The 13,560-nt window shown below is 52.9% G+C and overlaps 1 protein-coding gene across 1 annotated transcript in view; it reads left to right on the plus strand.

Annotated features, from left to right (window-relative positions):
* The window catches only part of LOC101921810 (mitochondrial Rho GTPase 2), a 45,326-nt gene that overhangs the window by 15,612 nt on the left and 16,154 nt on the right, over positions 1 to 13,560 (plus strand). Inside the window, exons 21-39 of the mRNA XM_055806506.1 lie at positions 79 to 209; positions 701 to 862; positions 1,145 to 1,273; positions 1,813 to 1,946; positions 2,025 to 2,062; positions 2,546 to 2,665; positions 3,086 to 3,268; positions 4,091 to 4,191; positions 5,102 to 5,204; positions 5,675 to 5,796; positions 6,174 to 6,333; positions 7,698 to 7,888; positions 8,164 to 8,332; positions 8,667 to 8,778; positions 9,343 to 9,514; positions 10,211 to 10,333; positions 10,533 to 10,713; positions 11,172 to 11,302; positions 12,295 to 12,438. Of these exons, the coding sequence (XP_055662481.1) occupies positions 79 to 209; positions 701 to 862; positions 1,145 to 1,273; positions 1,813 to 1,946; positions 2,025 to 2,062; positions 2,546 to 2,665; positions 3,086 to 3,268; positions 4,091 to 4,191; positions 5,102 to 5,204; positions 5,675 to 5,796; positions 6,174 to 6,333; positions 7,698 to 7,888; positions 8,164 to 8,332; positions 8,667 to 8,778; positions 9,343 to 9,514; positions 10,211 to 10,333; positions 10,533 to 10,713; positions 11,172 to 11,302; positions 12,295 to 12,438 (2,606 nt within the window). The remainder of the gene's footprint in view (positions 1 to 78; positions 210 to 700; positions 863 to 1,144; positions 1,274 to 1,812; positions 1,947 to 2,024; positions 2,063 to 2,545; positions 2,666 to 3,085; positions 3,269 to 4,090; positions 4,192 to 5,101; positions 5,205 to 5,674; positions 5,797 to 6,173; positions 6,334 to 7,697; positions 7,889 to 8,163; positions 8,333 to 8,666; positions 8,779 to 9,342; positions 9,515 to 10,210; positions 10,334 to 10,532; positions 10,714 to 11,171; positions 11,303 to 12,294; positions 12,439 to 13,560) is intronic.

A 13,560-nucleotide genomic window follows, 5' to 3' on the forward strand; every position in this document is an offset into this window, starting at 1 on the left:
CTACTGTCACAGAGCGAGCTGGCTGCAGCGGGGGCTTTACTCCTCTCTTCACTCCCTCTCTCTTGCTGTGGCCCTCAGGCAATGTGGTGGCCCAGGACACTGGCAGCAGTCCGGATGCTTTGGTGGTCAGTGGGGACAGCCGTCTCTTGGCCTTCGTGGGTCCCTCCCAGTACGTTGTGACCGTGATGGAGGCCTGCTCTCTAGATGAGGTACCCAGCAGGTTCCCCGCGTTCCTGGGGGAGGGTGCCGAGGGGAGCACATGCTGCAGAGTGCCATGAGCAGGAGGGGGAATTCCCACCGGCTGCATCCAATGAGACAGATCAAGGGCCTTGGGCACCAGCAGTGTTGGCAAGGGCCTTTCCCCACACAGCAGGCACTTGCTCAGGGCACTTGCAGTGAGGTTTGTTTTCCATTCTGTGAGATAGAAACAGCAAAGTCGAGGTTTCTTCTTCGCTGGCTTCATTCTCCTCTAGAAGGTTCATCTGGAGAAGTGTTGTGTAGGCTTGTCAGCTCCAACCTCTCTGAGCTGCGCTCTTCTGGGCAGCAGGGATGTTGCCAGGACCCTGCAGCCCCTCATTAGGTGGGAAGGGAAGGGTCTGGGGGGCTCCATATCCTCGTGTTAGGAGAGCCACAAAAGCAATCCTGAGGCTTCTGCAGTATTTGCTGCAGGACATTGGTACAGTAGCTCCTTATTTTACAGCTGCTGAGAGTGGACATCAGCATCCTCGATTTGAATGGCACAGCCATGGACTCTGCAGTGAGAGTCTGCTTTGCTCCTGTGCCTCGAGGCGAGCTCCTGGTATCCACTTCTTCCAATAAAATCCTGGTGCTTGATGCAAAAACAGGACGGCTGGTGCGAGAGGTAAGAGGCTGAAATTCATGCACTGAGGTCTCGTGTCACGTGGGGCTTGGGTGCTTCATGTTACTGTATGAGGCTAAATGAGAAAGGAGCCCATCCTGGTGTTCACAGGCTTCAGAGAAACATGGGTGACAACCTTGTAGCTATCCTGCTATGGTCATGCTTAGCATGAGCCTGAGCTTGTCCTTGTTTTCCAGGCTGTCACACTCCTGTCCTCTTGCTGAAGCATGAGTAAGGATATGAACTAGCTCAGTTAACGCTGCTGGTGCTGTTTCTTCTCCTCAGGTGTCTCCCGTGCACAAGCTGTCCTGTTCCTCCTTGGCACTGAGCAAGGATGGCAGGTATCTGCTCACTGCTGGTGACAGAGTTATCAAAGTGTGGGACTATCAGATGCGCTTCGATATCAACTTCCAGGTACTGCCCACAAAGGGAGGGAAAGGGGTTGGTGTTGCATTTCTCAATCCCTGGAGAAGAGAGTGGCAAAAGCCCTCTGTCTGACTTGACCCAGTGTTCCCAGTGCCGGTTTGTCCAGCAGCTGAGAAACATAGCCCTGCTCCCACGTGGCAGTAACGCTGGGCTCCGAGCGCGGGCTGGGGCTGCCACAGCACCACACGTAGGGAGGCCCTCTGTGAGGGACGGAGGTCGGTGTTACTTGTGTGCTGGGGACAGAGCCACCCAGAGAAGAAAAGGGCTCGCCCTGGGTTTCAAAGGTACTGAGAGCTGAGGTAAGACCTTGGGGGTTTTCAGCTTCTTGCGTCCCCAGCTCAGCACGCTGCAGGACAGCCCGAGGCAGATCAGCCCTAGGTCTGAGCACTGTCGGTGTGGTGCTGGCCTCCGAGCGGGTCTTCTGCTGAGACCTATAGGCACTGGCTACGTGGGGCAGGGAGTCGAGTAACCCCCCACCCCGAGGGCAGTCGCGGTGATGGGAAGGTTCAAGGTGCGCTCTCTCCCAGGTGTACATCGGCCACTCGGAGCCAGTGCGCCAGGTGGCCTTCACTCCAGACCAGCGGCACGTCATCAGCATCGGAGATGCCATCTTCCTCTGGGATTTCCTAGCTCTGCCTGTGGAGAGGTCACCCGCAGCCGGGTAAGTGCCCGGTGCTGGGCAGTGCCTTCCCCTGCCCCGTCCCCTCCCGGTGTAACGCCAGTCCCTTTGCCTTTCCAGGGCTCGTTCCCCGGAGGCTGCCCTGCTGCTGGGAGAAGGTGAGTTGCCTCCTCCCGTGAGTTGCGCTGGCTGGTGGGTTGGCAGCTCTTCCACGGCTGCCCTTCATGGCAGAGGGTAGGGGGTGGGGGTTTTTGGTTCCTTCCCTGAGGAAGTCACAAAGCGGGGGGGCTAACCAGCTAATTAGTCCCAAAGAGCAGTCTGCAATTAACTGGCACCTCTCGGTGGGAGTCTGCCAGGGAGGGGATGTTATGAGCAGAGCCGCTCTGGGTTTTCTGGTAGGTCTTTCAGCTTTTGCCTTCTGTTTCTCCCTGCCTCCGTCTCTTCTGTTGTCTTTTTCCCTGCCCTCATTGTCCCTCCCTCTCTCTGTCCCTCCCTTTCTTGAAGGACAGAGGAGAAGCGGCTCCTCCTGTGCAGGAGGAAGCTGGAGAAATGAGCTTGGGGGTATCGCCATGGAGCAACCCAGGAGGACAAGAGGATCTAAGGGATGAAGGGAATTACACAAACCCTTTTTCTTCCCGCAGCGGGGAGCTCCGAGAAGCTAAAGGATGCCTCTGAGACGCCTCGGCAGACTGTGCCTCTTCCATTGTTGGCCTCGCCACCATGTTTGGATGTCAGCCCTGTCCACCAAGCACGATGTCGAAGTAAGAGGAACTGCTTGCAGGAAAGGGGTAGAAGAATCTTGTTCTAGGAAAAACTGTCTAGTTTAGCAGCATCCTTGGAGCCATCCTTGCCCGTGATCCCCTTCTGCAGACTGACAGACCAGTCTGCGCTTCCCTTCCCCTAAGCTGAAGAAAGCCAGCCAGAAGCGTTGGGGTTCAGCACCACTTTATCCTCTGCTCTCCCCCACGGACGAAGCTGCTGGCACAGCTTCTCCGAGGGCTGCGGTAAATACCTTGTTGGACATACCCGGTAGGAAATGCCTGCTTTGCCCTCTGCCCTAGCAGATGGACTGTTACACAGAGCAGGAGAATGTCACTGTCAGAAGTCAAAGGGTCAGTCACACATGAAGTGTTCCTGAAGGACATGGATTGCTCTGTCCTCCCAATAATTTTTCTCTTCAGGTATTTTCTCCGAGTCGGACAAAGAGGAGGAGGAGGCAGATCTGCCAGGTGGCAGCAGTGTGGTGGCGAATGGAGACAGAGATGCCTCAGTCTTCGTGGTGGAGTCGGTCAGGAACAAGGAGCTTGTCGTGAGGCCCAAAGGGAGGCAGGAGAGCTTGGGGTCTCCTGGAGAATCCACACACGGTAAATCTGGGGTGCTCCCACCTCTTACAGAGCTTCGCTCTTTGGGGCCCTGTGTGCAGGCCTGCACAGCAGCTCGGTCTGTCCCTGACAAAAAAGAAAGATCATTATTAATGTGGTACAGATAGACCTGGACACGTGCTCTGAGTTGTGAGATGAAGGGCAGCAACGTGTTCCTTGGGGGTCTTCCCTTGGGTGCGATTTACCAAGGGAAGCAGTGAGGGAAGCTCATGCTGGTCCCCAGCGCTGCTGCTTTTTCTGGCTCTTTCCCTGCCGCTGCTTCTAGGCACACCGCGAGCCCCTCTTCGGCTTGGAGCCAATATCATCTCTAAGTGGCACGTCCTATTAAACCCGGCAGAAATTAAAGCTCCCAGTGTCTCTATTAATAGATGCACAGCCTGAAAGCTGCGGCAGTTGTGGCGAGCTGCCAGAAGCCGGCAGCTGCCAGCGCTCAGCCCCAGGCAGGGCTTGTTGGAAAGCTTCAACATAAAACTATGCCTCCGTCGCTCCCGTTAAAGACCTCTTCCTAGCTGCATGGCTTATGCTTCTGCAGCGATGCCCGGGGCAGGCAGCGTGGATGCCCTTAGGCTGTTTGCAGGGGGGAGATGGATGTTCCTCCTTTGCTACAGGAAAGCTGCTGTGTTTCCTATGGCTGGTTGTGTAGGAGCATGTGTGATGCTGCAGTCTGAGTTTTGCCTCATGTGTGGCTACATGCACACATATACACAGCATCTGAACAGATAGCAAGCCACAGCCGAGCTGCTGCTCCCAAGCCATTTCCGGGAGCAGCATCCCATGGGTACTGTTTTCTTCTTTGTGTGGCAGAACCCAGAAAGGAAACCAAAAGTCTCAAGTCCCACAGCTCCATCCACCCAGATTCCTACCGGCATTTCACTCCTCGTTTTAAGGCATCGGTGCTCCCCAAGGTGAGAGTTGTGCCAGGGCTGGTTACCTGGGCAGGTGGCGAACAGGCGTTTTGGGGCTGGAGTAGGTGGATTTTCCAAATTGTTCCCATTTTGTTCTCTGTTTGAAACAATTTGTAAAATATACCCCTGGGCCTGATAACTGAACAGCAGTTCCCCTTTCTCCTCTACATGCAGCTCTTTCCAGACTAGTAAAAAGTGAGTTGTGATCAACTTTTTTTTTTCTGTTCAGCAAATCTGCATACATTTTTATTCAAAAGAAATTGGAATGGCATGTGCTATTGAAAGTGAAAGACGAGTGAGCAATGGAGTGATTCATCACGCACCCATATTTGCGAGCAGATGCGTTGGCAGAGCAGGCTGGGGAAGGCAATCCATCGAGTGTAGTGAAGACAGTCAAGGCACAGCTCCCGCTCTGATAACAAACAGAGCAATAATAAAACAGAAACTTAACCTTTTCCCAAGCTCTGCTGTTCATGGTGCTGGGAGAAAAGCTACATTCAGCTTGCACCCTCAGTTCTCTCCTCTGTCCCTCCACCTGGCAGCACTTTTTCCCCCCACTGTCTTCCTATTGAAACATCTCCAAGTCAGCAAAACCCATTGAACTCTTTCCCAGCAGGATTAGCAGCTGCTCATCGGCTGGGCAGTTGCTGCCAACCTGTTTTGTGCCCCATTTGAAAGCATCTGTGCCTGGTGCAATTTCTCTTTTGTATGTATAAGTGCGTACTTTGGTATTAATCTGTTGACGTGTTGGACTTGAATGCTGTGAGTATTGGCATGAATTTGTGTGTTGTCTGTGTGCGAGGACACGTGTGTGCTTGCATGCACGCTATTTCTTAAACGGGTGTTGAACGTACCTGACTGGGCCACCCTTCTAGAGCTTATTTTAAGCCAGTGTGTATTTTTCTTGCAGAGTTTCTTACTTCCTCCAGCTGGCAGTGAGGTCTTGAAGCTGAAAGCAGTGATCGGCTACAATGGGAATGGCAGAGGGAATATGGTGTGGAATCCGGACACAGGTACACTGGGAAGGCTCTGGGGGGGGCAGGAGGTGTGTGTACTGAGCTAAGTTATGACCTTCTGTCTGTTGGGATCTTTGCTTCAACACAAGGGTTCTTTGTGTTGGTAAGATCTAGTAACCGTTCCTCTTTGCAGGAATGGCAAATTGGCAAACATTAATTGATATGATTACAAACAAAAATAATGGCAAACATTAGTTGATACGAGCAAACTCAGGCTTGAGCTGTTGAGTGGACAGAGCAGAAGGGAAAGCTCTCTCAAAGGCCATCTCGCCTCCTTTCTCCAGGCTGGAAGTGAGATTTTACTCCACTCTCAGCCTGATGGGAAGGGTGCTGACAAGCTGTGTAGAAGAGTCGGCTTTTATATGTTACTGAAAAAAAGAATTTTCCTGAATTGTGATGTAGGATGCAGTGGGTGCTCTATGTGAAGCCTTTACATGGAAATATCCCATCTCCTCCTCCTCTGCTAGGCTTCTTCGCCTACACCTGTGGCTGCATCATCGTGGTTGAAGACCTGCACTCGGGGTCACAGAATCACTGGCTCGGCCATGCGGAGGAGATCTCTACCCTTGCCGTCAGCCACGATGGCCAGGTTGGAGAGGCTTCTGCTGCCCCGGGCTGGTCTCTGTCTCTGTCGCTTCGGGCTAAAGAAATGTCACAGACTAAAATTCCATTTGTCCGTTCCTTCTTCTGCCCGCTGCATGGAGACCTGGGGTTATGGAAATACAATAACTGGTTTTGGAGCCCAGCTATTCTATTGTGCTGGCTCAGTGTGACAGTAAAAGCTGCTGCCTTCCTCTGGGTGATGCTACCATTCCCTCCTACCATCAGCTGATGGCTCTCACAGAATTTTCCATTTGCCAGCTGCATCACTATAATTTGAGATTGGTAGTTGCTAAGGCTAACTAGCTAATGAAGCGTTCTGTAAGTACTAACCGAGGTCTCAGTGACAACATACTGTTCTGTTAGGTTCTTGCCTCTGCCTCAGGACAGACGAATGGAGACTCCCATTGTCAGATCTGCATCTGGAACATCCAGGATGGGGTTTGCACAGCAAACCTCTTCCATCATGAGACGCAAGTACAAGCCATGGCATTCTCTCGGGATGACAGGTTCCTTATTACCCTAGGTGAGTACACCTTCAACACCAGGTGTGGGTGCAGGGGGCCCCCTAGAATAGACAGCTCCTGAGAGGAAGGTGCTGCCAGCATGCAGTACCTGCAAGATACGTACCCGCTGGTGGCTGTGAGGCTGTTGCTTGGTAACCTTGGGACAAAGGATAATGCAGCATGTAAAACTGCAAGTGATCTCGGGTCCTCCTGGGAGTGACAGCCTGCAGATGCACTCTTTGCAGCTGAGCCTGCTTCCAGGGCGCTGCTGGCAGTGTTTCGCAGAGCAGCAAGCACCCTGTGCGTCTCGGCCACAGGCATGGACGCCAAGCTCCCTCCAGTTCTTTCTCCTGGCCCCAGCTAGCTTGTTTTTCTTTGAGTTACAGCTTCTGCTGGCTTGTTAAATCCATGTAAACAGTTTGCAGTTACTATATATAGTATCCAAAGGGAAAAGCCTTCTCCTGGACTTCTTATTGCTGCTTAGGTGGAACTGCATAGAAGTAGTCAGGCTTCAAACTGTGAGCCTCCTGCCAGGCAGCGATGCCAGCACAAGGTGGACGCTCAAGCTGTCTGTTTTGTTTAGGCGGGGGACATTTAAAGGACAAATAAGCAATTAGTAAGCTCTTGTTTTGCATGCGAGAGGACCTGTGGAACAGGCAGGACATGATGGGTTGGTGAGTCTGCCCTTGGAAAAAGCGAGCTTTTTGCTGGAGAGAAAGAGAGCTTTGTGCTCTCCCCGGAGCAGCGTGGGAGGGCAGCCCTCCCCCTCCAGCTCCGGCCTGAGCCGCAGGGAAGAGAAAAGCTGGAATTCTCCACTGAGCTTGTGGAGCCTGGGAAGAACAGCAGGAGAGCACTGTCCTCTGGAGCCCTCTGGGATGGCATGTTTGCCATCACTACGGCCAGAGCCTTCTGCTGCCACCTGGGTATACGGTGGCTTCCATTAAGGTCAGCTGCCATCTCAGCTTTGACCTCAGTGAAGGTGACATCCCTTTCTTACTTCAAGACTGTTGTTAGCCCTGAGTGCACTGGAGGGCTTGCGTGGGGGCATATGTTGAGGTGTGTGGTAGCTCTTAAGGATGTAGGAGCAGCTCTGCCTGCTGAAATCCCTACCGTGTTGGCTGCTCCCAACGCTGGCTGCAGACCCTGCCGCAGGGCCAGGTCTGCTGCAGCCTCCAGCGTGAAGCATTGGGCCAGTTACATCTGTCCTCAGCTCAGGCGAGGACCCATCCTGTCGCGCAGCTTTTGCTGAGCACGCAAGGAGCCATGTCCATGCCCAGGGCGGTGTTCGCAGCAGTCATTGATGCTGCGTTGTGTGCAGTGTGTGTGCTTGCGAGCATCCTGAGGCTGCAGGACCTCCTCCTACTGTCTTTCATGTTCTACCTAGGGGACTACAGCGATCAAACCATTGCTCTGTGGAACACCTACACCTATGAACTCGTGCTGTCGACCTGTATCTCAGAGCCAGTCCACGACGTAGCTTTTAGTCCTCTTTCCCACAGAGAACTGGCCTGTGTGGGGAAGGCAGCTGTGATGTTCTGGCTGTTGGAGGAGCAGGGAGCTGACGTCAAACTCAAGGTAAACCTCAATTTTACCTTCTTTTAAAATTCATGTTTGGCATCTCTGCTGCCTTTTCTAAGCCCCTGGTGAGTGCAATGGGGGCTCTGCCCCACAGACCTGTGAGAGCTGATGATTTCTCTTAGTGCCATGATGCTGGCTGGCTGTGAGTGGCTTTCAGTTGTATTTGAGGCATTAACCGCATGAATTGAGGGTCAGAGGAGGGGTTGTGTTTTTTTCTGATTTAGGTAAGCACCATATTCTTTTTGACGTTTCTGTTTTATGTGCTCCGGCAGGTTCATCGGGCCTCTGCCCCAGATATGTTGGGGCCAGTGGAGCTGACCTCTCTCTGTTATGATGCTGACACTCTTCTTTATAGTGGGACCAACTCAGGCCAGATCTGTGTGTGGGACACCGAGACTAATTGCTGCTTAATGACATGGGAGGCTGACGAGGGCGAGATTGGTGGGTGCAGATGCCCTGGCTGTTGGTCGGGGCTGTAACAGGGAACTTGTTAGGAGAGAAGAGCAATGAGCTTGCAGACATCCAATTTCAGCTGTGCTTGGGAAGGCAGTTTGCTTTGTTGGGTGCAAGATGCATGGGGTGGCAGTGGATCTGTGACCTGGGTTTCCTGGGGAGCTCACCTCTAGTCTGTAAAAATGCTGGGTATTAAGCTGTAGAAGACCCATACTGCCCTGTCCGAATGAATCGGTGGCCTGGCTGTCAGGAGCAGCCCTTGGGTGATGGTGCAGAGCGGTGGATACTCACGGGTGCCCTTCATTCCCCTGTGGCCTCCCAGGCGTGCTAGTTTGTCGGCGCAACAGGCTGGTGAGTGGCAGCAACACAAAACGTATCCGCCTGTGGGCAGTGGCCGCCGTGCAGGAGCTGAAGCTGAAAGGTCTTGACACCAGGTAGGAAGGACACTGCCCCCAGCATCCCCGCTGTGCTTGTGCCTGTCTCACTCTGCTCTCGAGATGCTTTTTCTGGCAGCTCCCAGGACCTGTCTGAGAGGTGGCTTTTCACGAACAGACATCAGCTCTGCCTGCAACCATGCTGCTCCTGTGGCTCTTCATCCTTAGCTTTTCCTCTCTATCCCATGACTGATTCTTTCTGCCTGGATCTTTTTACTGAATTTTTGCCACAGGTGGCTGAACCCTCTTCATACTGGAAATGGCTGGAGTTTATCATGTCTGATGTTTCTGTTGGTGGTTTGTAGGAAGTCATTTAAGAGAGTTAGTGAAAATATATTGCCTTTGTTTCTTCCCTTGCACTATCACATCATCTGTTTTTCTTCTTTCCTATAAAAGATGGTTGCAGTGCAAATGCAACAGTAGTCACTGTTCAATGTACAGGAGCCCCTCACTGAGCCATTTAGCTGCAAACATGTCACTGGGCTTACCAGAAAATTGCACTTAAAGGATGCAGAGTGGCTGTTCCAACATTTGAGCCAGTGCTTATATCCTCCTTTCCTCCAGGTCTAGCTCGGTCCTGCTAGAAAATGAGATTACCCTCGATGGGACAATAGTCAGTGCAGCCTTTGATGATTCTCTAGAAATGGGAATTGTGGGCACCACAGCAGGAACGCTGTGGTACATCAACTGGACAGAGAGCACGAGCATACGACTCATCAGCGGCCACAAGAACAAGGTTAGAGGGGCTGGGCCGGGCAGGGTTTGTCCTGCAGAGCATGTGCAGGCACAGAATTGTTCCCTGGGGTGGGCATCAGAGAGGTCGGGGAGCTGCAGGGTTCCCTGTGCTGGCAGGATGACATGGAGGAGTCTGCAGGGAACTGTGCACATGCTTCGTCTGAGCTCACCCGCTCTAGCCTTAGGTGTTTAAAGCCTCAGCCTGAGAGCAGCTGTGGGCCTTTCTGCTAGAGCAGAAGAATGCAGTTTGCAGTCACTATGGCTTCATTCGACTGCTGCGACTTCTGCCTGCCTTCTGTTTGCTAGCTGGACATCCACGTTGGATAATATTTTCTTTGCCTAAAACAAAAAAAAAAATCCAAACCCAACCGGCCCGAGGAGTGAGCATTTAGAACTTTGCTGTTGCTTTAGGGTACCTGTGCTATAGAACAAAGGGTTCAAATGGTAGAAGAGAGAAGGTATTTTACATGGACCTATGTTACATAGCGCCTAGCCCTACCTTCGGGGTTGAGTTTACTGATTTCCATTACAAGCCTAGCTGTCAGCCCCAAATTTAAGCACAAATTTACACTTAGGGCTTCTTGTCTGATGTCTCCCATGAGAGGGGTCCTGGGGGATGAGAGGGCCAGAGGAACTGATGTGCTCTAGGCAGGGGCAGCTGCAGAGCCCCTGTTCCCCAGCTTGTTTCTCACTGCAGGTGACCGAAGTGTGCTTCAGTCCTGATGAGACTCATTGTGCAACGTGTGGGGAAGACGGCAGCGTGAGGATTTGGTCTCTGGGCAGCATGGAGCTGGTGGTACAGTTCCAGGTGCTCAACCAGGTAATTGTTTGTGGTACGTCGATCTCTTCCTCTTGGCTCAGGGATTGCTGCCTGGGATTGGAAGGGCTGCTGTATTCTCACAAAGTAAATTAAAGCTGGAGAAATACTTACAGGTGGAGCTTTAGCCGTTAGTGAACTTAGTTGCACATCCCTGCAGTCTGCACTGTGTCATCGGGTCTCTGCCCTGGTTCCTTTGCAGAGCTGTCAGTGCCTGGCCTGGAAGCCTCATCCCATCGTTGCCTGGGGAGCTGAGAGCCAGCACGTAGCGGCAGGGTACAGTGATGGCACCATCCGTGTGTTCAGCGTTTCCAGGACAGAGATGGAGCTGAAAATGCACCCCCATGCTGCTGCACTGACGGCAGTTGCCTACTCCACAGACGGTGAGGCTGCCTGTCAGGACAGTGGGGAGACGTTGCCTCAGGGGACGTGGCTTGGTTGTGCCTGGGTTACCCTGGCCTCCAGCCACTCGGCGTGCTGGTGACCTGCCCAAAAACCTGGGGCCAGGGAGAGCCGGAGAACTTGTATCAATGAACTTTGGTAGCTTGTGCATGTGGTAAATGGGACATGGGAGGTATATTGGCAATGGTATAGCAAAGGGGTTTGAGTGCAACAGATGTGCCTTTGTGTCCTCCTGCCTGCAGCCTGCAGTGGCTGTCCTTCAGTGCAGAGTTCTAGTGGGTGTCTCTGAGACATCTCGTCTTACCCAGCCCTTGACTCTGATGTTCCCAGCCTTTCACCGTGCTTTGGGACACTGGTATCCCATGATCTTGGACCTTTTCCCTATGGGCTTTTTCTTCCTACAAGAAGTGTCCCGTTCTTTCCTTTCGTCTGCCCACAGGAGAAATGATCTTATCAGGGGGCAAGGATGGGCTTGTGGCCGTCAGCAGCCCTCGCACTGGAATGACTATCCGTGTCCTCGCAGACCACAAAGGCTCCCCCATCACTGTTCTCCAGTGCACCAGGAAGCAGGTGAGACCTCACCCTCTGCCCTGGCACTGTCCCCCACGTGTCGCAGCACAGCTGTAGGAAGCAGTGTGGCCAGGTTGGTCAGTGAGTTTGCTTTGTTGTCCCGTGTTTTTCCTCTCCGGGCTCCCATTCCCTCCAATAACTTCTGTTTGGGTTTTTCTAGGGATATAGTCACTGGATTAGAGCTGCACGTGTTGCCATTGCAGCCCTGAGCGAGGCTGTGCCTGTGGGTGGGGGGGCCCTTGGTGGCTGCTGTCAGCACACTGCACGCAGCTGCGATGTGTGCCTGCGCCACGGGCTCTCTGAGAACAGCACCCCTGGCGAGTAGCCCGGACTGTGAGCTTTCAGTTTGTGTGACCCGAGAAAGGGCTCAGCGTGCTTTCCCCCTGTCGCTCCTCAGCAGCCTGGCCTCCTGTGCATAACTGACTCTCTGTACCATCCCTCTGTGGGCTAGGAAGACTTGGTTGTGCAACAGTGTGATGGTTTTGGCATCTCCTTTGTCATTCTCTTCATAGAGTCTTTTTCCTTTCCACAGCAGAAATGAGAATAATTTTGCCTAAGTTCTCAGGCTTTAAAATCATCCGTGCTGCAAGGCTGTGTTCCCTGGTAATTCTACACTTAGGTGATCCTCCTCTATTTTAAGTGAAGGATGTTGTTAGGGGACACATGGTATTGGCAAGCGCTCCCCTAGGAGATGTGCAGATCCAGAGGGCATCCCAGGGAAGAGATCTGTGGTGTTCAGGCCAGGCACTCACCCCTCTTCTGCCGGGGCTTTCAGCCCAGAGCGTGCCACTGGTTCCAATACCACGGCTTCCTTGTCCTATTTTATTTGAAGTGACTTTCAGCACTGCCCAAAGAGAGGTTAATCCTGGCACTGATCCCCTACAGCATAAAGCCTGTGTTCCCACAAGCTCCTGCCCCACACTCGATCTAGTGGCAGCATCCTTTAAAGCTTCTGTACTGCCGGAGTGACAGCACTTGTCTGTCTTCCGTAGTACCATGACTTTGGGGTGGAAGGAGGGGAGCTCTGGCTGGCCACCAGCTCGGACCGGCGGGTCAGCGTCTGGGCCTCCGACTGGCTGAAGGATAAGTGTGAGCTCCTCGACTGGCTCAGCTTCCCGGCGCCTGCCGGCCCCGAGGTGAGTGTGGCACTGGCCAGCCCCCGCCTGCCCATGGCATGGGGCTTGGCACCAGCCGAGCTGGAGGAGGGATGCCTCAAGGCTCTGAGCAGGATGGGGCCAAAGAGAGAGTGTGAGCTTAGGAACATCACCTTCGTTAGTTCTGCTGCTCACAGAGTACCTTGTTAATGAACCTTCTTGCGTGTCAAAAGGCAGTGGGAATTGTAGCAGCACCTAACTGCTGGGGAGCGCTGACTTTGTAAGCGTGAGGAGTCAAAAACTGCACCTGCAAAGAGCTGACACCCCTGTGCTATGCAAAACAGAGCACAAGCAGCAGTGAACACAGCATGCAGAAGAGAGACCTCATTATGAGCACACTGCCAACTTTGACACTCCCAAAGAGCATGAATATTCAGAGCCAGGAGCCCAGTGACAGGTTCATAGAGCCAAGTACTCTAGCCCTGTATGTCTGTGATGCTTTGCAGAAGCCTTTGGCTCCAACCCAGGTGTGAGATTTGGGCAGCAGGATGCCTGCTAGAAAGGGAGGAGGGTCTGTATTGGAGAGGACGTGGAGATGGTCCCCTGTACACGTGACACTGGCATGCAGAAGGGAGCTGGGCCTCTTTTGGGGGCAAGCGAGGGTGCCTTGGTCCAGACAGTGCTTGGCCCTGAGCGTGGCAGGCTCATACAGCAGTTGAGTTTGGTCAATGTTTCTTTGTTTTTTTCCAAAACAATGGATTTTCTTTCCATGAAGGTGTCGTGGTTTAACACTAGCCAGTAACTAAGTACCACGCAGCTGCTCACTCGCTCCTCCCTCACCCAGCGGGATGGGGAGCAGAACTGGAAAGAAATGTAAAACCGAGGGTTGGATAAGAACAATTTAATAACTGAAATAAAACGAAACCAAAATAACAATATTAATAATAAAAAGAAGTTATAACGAAAAGGAGAGAAGGGGAAAGGAATGAAACCCAAAGGAAGAGAGAAAAGAAAGCGATGCACAATGCAACTGCTGACCGGTGCCCAACCAGCCCCCCGAGCAGTGCTCGGCAGGCCCCAGCCCCATCCCCCCAGTTTATATACAAACCATGAGGCCCCATAGTATGGAATGTCCCCTTGGCTAGTTCAGGTCAGCTGTCCCGG

Source organism: Falco peregrinus, chromosome 5, assembly GCF_023634155.1.
Source record: "Falco peregrinus isolate bFalPer1 chromosome 5, bFalPer1.pri, whole genome shotgun sequence".
NCBI classification, from domain to species: Eukaryota; Metazoa; Chordata; class Aves; order Falconiformes; family Falconidae; genus Falco; species Falco peregrinus.